This window comes from Falco naumanni, chromosome 18, assembly GCF_017639655.2.
Source record: "Falco naumanni isolate bFalNau1 chromosome 18, bFalNau1.pat, whole genome shotgun sequence".
NCBI classification, from domain to species: Eukaryota; Metazoa; Chordata; class Aves; order Falconiformes; family Falconidae; genus Falco; species Falco naumanni.
The window spans coordinates 3,767,076-3,772,613 of NC_054071.1; the positions used below are offsets into that span (position 1 = coordinate 3,767,076).

Here is a 5,538-nt window from a genome sequence, read left to right on the forward strand (position 1 = left end):
CTCAGATAACACATTCTGGAGACAACTCCCATTGTCACAGGCATAAAAGAGGTGGGGTGGGGGAACAGAGCACACACTCCTGCCTCAGGATCACAAACTGTGCGTGCTGCAGCTTGGGTTAGGTCCTTGGTATTTCTTATCATGGCCACTTACAGCTTCAGGCAAGTTACCTCTTCAGTGGCAGGGGGACCTAGTGGCTCCTCCCTCCGTTTCGGTGGAGGTTACTATAGGGCTCCGAGCATCCATGGGGGATCTGGTGGCAGGGGTGTGTCAGTCTCTTCTGCTAGATTTGTCTCTTCTAGCCCAGCAAGTGGCCTGGGTGGTGGATATGGAAGTAGTTTTAGCAGCAGCTTTAGTGGTGGTTATGGTGGTGGTTTGGGTAGCGGTGATGGCCTCCTCTCAGGAAATGAAAAGGCAACTATGCAAAGCCTGAATGAACGCCTCGCATCTTACCTGGAGAAAGTGCGTGCACTGGAAGAGGCAAACTCTGATCTGGAAACTAAAATCCGAGACTGGTACCAAAAACAAGGACCAGGCCCAGCTCGGGACTACAGTTCTTATTACAAGACTATAGAAGACCTTCGAGACCAGGTACGTGTTCATACTTATTTAAAAACGTCTTATATATTTCCACTTAGGAAGGAAGCAGAAAAACCCAAAGAGAAAAACTTCACTAGGACAACACCCAGAAAGCATTGCAGTTTATGGAACTGAGGATGAAAGGAATATGCAATGATTGGGTGGGGTAGATAAAGAAAGTTATCAGTATTTTCTATGTTTTTAAATGTTAGCTAAGAGAATGTACAAAACAGTCAGTCTGAGATGCCTCAGTACTTAATTCTCTGATAGCGTTTGCTTTCAATAAAGCATAGATACACACACACACATATACTGGTCATATACACATATATGACCAGTTAATATATGTATGACCATATATATACTGATAAATATAAAGAAAGCCAAACAATGACAGCAACCTGCCTATCTCTGTTACCTGCCATATAGCTTGACAAACTTCAGAGGCACATACACACAGGTTTAACAGTAAAAATAAAAATTGGTTAAATACAATTTTGCAAATGTGAAGATAGCAGCTCACGATTTCATCAACATACATTTATTTTTCTTTCACATTTCACTTACTTAAGCTTGGAATTGAAATAAGAGTGCTGAAACATTTGGCTTATGGAAAAAGGAAGTAGCATACATGAAGTAATCAATCCCGTACATACATGCAGGATTTGCCCCAATAGCCCATGGGTGCCTGATAACAGATTACTTTGAGATGATACACACCCCGGAAAACATAGGCAGTAGCTGATTAAACTATGTAAACAAATGAAAGAAAACTTGAGGTTTAGTTTTCACAGTTCAGCTTAGAGTTCATGACCGCTCCCACGCAGTTTACTTTCTCCTTGCTTCAACCCATTCACATTCTCTACTGATTTCAAAAACTGAGCTCAGGTAAAGGCAGAACTGGCAGTTAGATTTTCTCCTTTTAGTATTCTTTTCCCTCCTGTCTTTTACTGCCTTTAGTTAGGGGAGAGAAAATGTTCCAGCTGGTTTTGTGGATGACCTTATGAGTTTTAAAAGTGGTAGGCAAAAAAGACATGCTTTCTAGGTAAGAATTAACAGGGCTTATTTCTAAATAAACAAAATTTCTTTTAGAGGCTTTCATGATGTATTAGAAGAATCAATAAACACTATCCTGGATATTCTAGGAAACAGAAATACGTTCAAGGACTACAAGTGCAATATGAACCCACATAGTTTATGAAACACAAACACGTCATTTATTTTAAAACCATACAGACATTCTAATCACTTCCCACTGTTAAGAAAATGTCTAATGAGAACAAATCCTGCCAGGAGGGGTCTGCAGACTTGGCTTCCTCTGCATCTCTCCAGGAAACAGGTTTCTTGCCTCAGTCCTACAGCATCACCTAAACCCTGGCTTACCAAAGCCCTCTCCCTCTAAGACAACATAGTTTTGTCTCCCTGCGCAACTTCTAGCTAAGAGCCATTTCACGTCAGACATGACTAAGAGCACCTATCCATAACTGATAATCACGGCAAAGGTACTGTGATAAACCTGTGCTACTTTTCACTATAGATCATTGATACTTTCCTACTGAGACCAAATAAAATACACTTTTATTTTGTGTAGCTACAGATTAACTAGATTCTTAACTCTTCTATCTTCAGATCAAGAAAGAAGATAACATAGTTGTTGCAGCCTCAGTAACAAACTCTCATTGTTTGTAGATCCTTGATGCCACTATTGACAACTCGAAGATTGTCTTGCAGATTGACAATGCCAGGCTGGCTGCTGACGACTTCAAAACCAAGTGAGTAATTTCTGAAAGGAAAAAGATCTCTTGAGCAGGCAAAAATCTTTGTTGAGCCAAAGGGCAGTGGCTGTGAAATAAGAAAGGAATGCCTATAAAATCTCTGTATAAACACTAGTTTGATCCTGTCGTTGCAGTTCAGCCCTGTACGCAATTTGCTGCACCATCTGCACCACAGAATATTTTATATCATGTGCAATATGTGGAGAAAAATTTTAATGCTGGACAACATTTGCTACATCATAAATCCTACAAACCCAGATACATTTATAGTAAATAATGTGTTTCATGGTGGGCTGGCTTAATCAGCTAACCTGAATAGTTTGGTTTGCTTTTTTAAGGTTTGAAACAGAGCAGGCTCTTCGCATGAGCGTGGAGGCTGACATCAATGGCCTGCGCAGGGTCCTGGATGAGCTGACCCTGGCTAGAACAGACCTGGAGCTGCAGATTGAAAACTTAAAGGAGGAGCTGGCCTACCTAAAGAAAAACCATGAGGAGGTAATAAACCCCAAGAAACAGGTTGAAAAGTGAAATTAGAAAAACAGCATGTGGAAATGTGGAGCCCCTCAGGATTGCCCTGGGCTCTCCAACAGTGAAGAAAAGATTTCTGTGTAGACTGGGAAACTAAAGACATCGCTGCAAGTATTTGAGGGGAGTCAGTCAGACCTTAGACCCTGAAGAAAGAACAGAAGGTTCCTAATGTTTTCAGTTTATGATTGTGCTCTTTTTTGTCTTCTGCCATGCCCACATAGGAAATGAGTGTCCTAGCAGGGCAAGTAACTGGCCAAGTCAATGTTGAACTGGACTCCGCTCCAGGTATTGACCTGTCCAAGATCCTGGCTGATATGAGAGACCAGTATGAACACATGGCTGAGAAGAACAGGAAGGATGCTGAGGCCTGGTTCCACAACAAGGTAGAAAAAACTCCATACTATAAAATTACTAACCAAAGAAATCCATAAAAGTAACAAAATAACTATAAAAACACACAGAAAACTGCTGTGAAAGCCTTATAACCTCTGCTTAGAGGCCTCATATTTCTCATGTAATCTTTTCCCCATTTGAGACTGAAGAGCTGAACCGGGAAGTAGCTGTCAATACTGAACAACTGCAGAGCAGCAAGTCCGAAGTCACTGACCTGAGACGCAGCCTCCAAGGGCTGGAAATAGAACTTCAGTCCCAGCTCAGCATGGTATGTTAAAATTTACACTGCATGACCCCCTCACACACACTGAAATGGGTACATGTTCCCCTATATACAAGGAGCCCTGCATGTGGCAGCAACCTTTTTGTGGTTTCCCGTCCAATCTCTCTGCCCTCAGAAAGCCGCGCTGGAAAGCACCTTGGCAGACACGGAGGGGCGTTACAGTGCCCAGCTGGCGCAGATCCAGGGCCTGATTGGCAGCATCGAGGCGCAGCTGGCTGAGCTCCGAGCTGATATGGAGCGGCAGAACAGCGAATACAAGATCCTCATGGATATCAAGACACGACTGGAACAAGAGATCGCTACTTACCGACGACTCCTGGAAGGCCAGGAGTCCCAGTAAGTAACTCTTCTCACTGCAGAAATCCTTTTTCCTTAGCCTCATAACATTTGGCTATGCCATGGTGCTCATTTGCCACGGCACCACAGTAAACACAACTCCAGATGCTCCTGGGGTTCTAAAATTCTTAACTAATTTTTCTGGACCATGGTGGAGCTAGAAAGGTTACACTTCCCATTTACATTAGGTGAGTACCTCAAAGTTTCTAAACAAAAAGACAAACTGACAAGCAGTACCGCAGATTAAACGCAACTGACAATTAAAGTGTACCTAATCGTTAGCTGCTTCACATTCAGCAAACATAGTGAAAGTAGTAACGTTTTACAGAATATAAGGATTAACACCAAATTTCTATAAATTGCCTTTTACCAGTTAAATAGCTCTTGAGTCATAGGAATTAGTGTAGCAAAAAATATTCTGGGGAGAAGGCAGACATACTAGCTATTTTCAGACAGCCTTGAGTGGATCTCCCACACGAGAGCACAGCTATCTGTCATTTCACATAGAACCTCAAGGAGGAAAATATCGCATAGCCTGGAACACAAAAATGAGGTAGGAGTTGAAAAGTTTTGATTTCCTGTGTTCCTTCTTTTCCATAATTGTCTTTTCCCACTGCAGTTGTTTAAAAATATATTACCTACAATTCCCTCTCCTGAGCTGAGAGGGAGAGCAAGGAGATGACCATCTCTTATCTGACTATATACAAAATGTACCTGATTGACTGATTTGCTTTCACACATCCTCATCTCATGCGGCATTTGATGTGTTACCTCCCTTTTCAACTGTTCTCTCTTTGTTTACAGGATGTTTGGCTCCCTTTCTGGAACTGCTGGTAAGAATTCTTTCCCTTTCAGGAACCCTTTAGCAGTTTTATTTTCTAAAAAGACATACACATACATGGTAGTTGTGTCCATTCCAGAGACTGGGCTGCTGCACTGATTTGTGTCACAGAAAAAAAATCTAGTAGGTAACAAATGACGACTCTGGCTAGAATTTAACACAATTCAGTCATTACAAGATGCTAGACATCAGAAAAAAATCTCAGAGTATGCTACAATAAAGGCTAAGTAAAGCACAAAATGCTTAATCATTCCCCCAGATGAAAGGACACAAGACATTTAAGCTTGGCCAGCTCACTGGAATTGTATGAACATGCAAGTAAAACTTGCCTAGAGCTTTTAAAGGTCAGCTGCATTGTAAAAGTGATGTATGATTCAAATCAATGCTAGGAAGAAGGAAACTTCTGAGAAGGGAATGAGCAACGAGACATAAACTAAGCCCAGCACCCATTGCAGAGTGGTCTCATGTGTGTTATGCTTAAGTAATTGCTGTTCTTTCTCTCCACATTATTGTAGACAAAAGAGACAAGCTGGCAGATGGAAAATAGTACTGAAAGTTCTCCAAATGTCATCTTCAAAATGAGAAAAAGCAGACAACACAGGAATTGAAACAGAGAGGAATCATTCTAAACTGCTGGAAATGACTATCTTAAAGCCCACAAAAATCTTGGTCACGCAAAGTTTAGGTAGATTCATCCATTTAGATGATTAATTTGCGTATTGGGTTAGCTTTGCAATTATTTCTAGTTCTTTCACAGACTGATTTGCTGTATCTACTCTAATAAAGATCTTCTTGCAATCTAA

The 5,538-nt window shown here is 41.3% G+C and overlaps 1 protein-coding gene across 1 annotated transcript; it reads left to right on the plus strand.

The window, feature by feature from the left end:
• Positions 1–5,538, plus strand: LOC121099060 (keratin, type I cytoskeletal 19). Its single transcript, XM_040617692.1, has 8 exons — positions 1–591; positions 2,269–2,351; positions 2,693–2,849; positions 3,104–3,265; positions 3,418–3,543; positions 3,674–3,894; positions 4,699–4,727; positions 5,251–5,538. Exons 1-8 carry the CDS (start codon positions 142–144, stop codon positions 5,280–5,282), a joined length of 1,260 nt encoding a protein of 419 aa, XP_040473626.1. The 5' UTR covers positions 1–141; the 3' UTR covers positions 5,283–5,538.

Coding starts and splice junctions, on each gene's coding strand:
- LOC121099060 (XM_040617692.1), top strand. CDS start 142: ATGGCCACTTACAGCTTCAGGCAAGTTACCTCTTCAGTGGCAGGGGGA. Junction 3,895..4,698: donor CTGGAAGGCCAGGAGTCCCA/GTAAGTAACTCT, acceptor CTTTGTTTACAG/GATGTTTGGCTCCCTTTCTG. Junction 4,728..5,250: donor CTCCCTTTCTGGAACTGCTG/GTAAGAATTCTT, acceptor ACATTATTGTAG/ACAAAAGAGACAAGCTGGCA.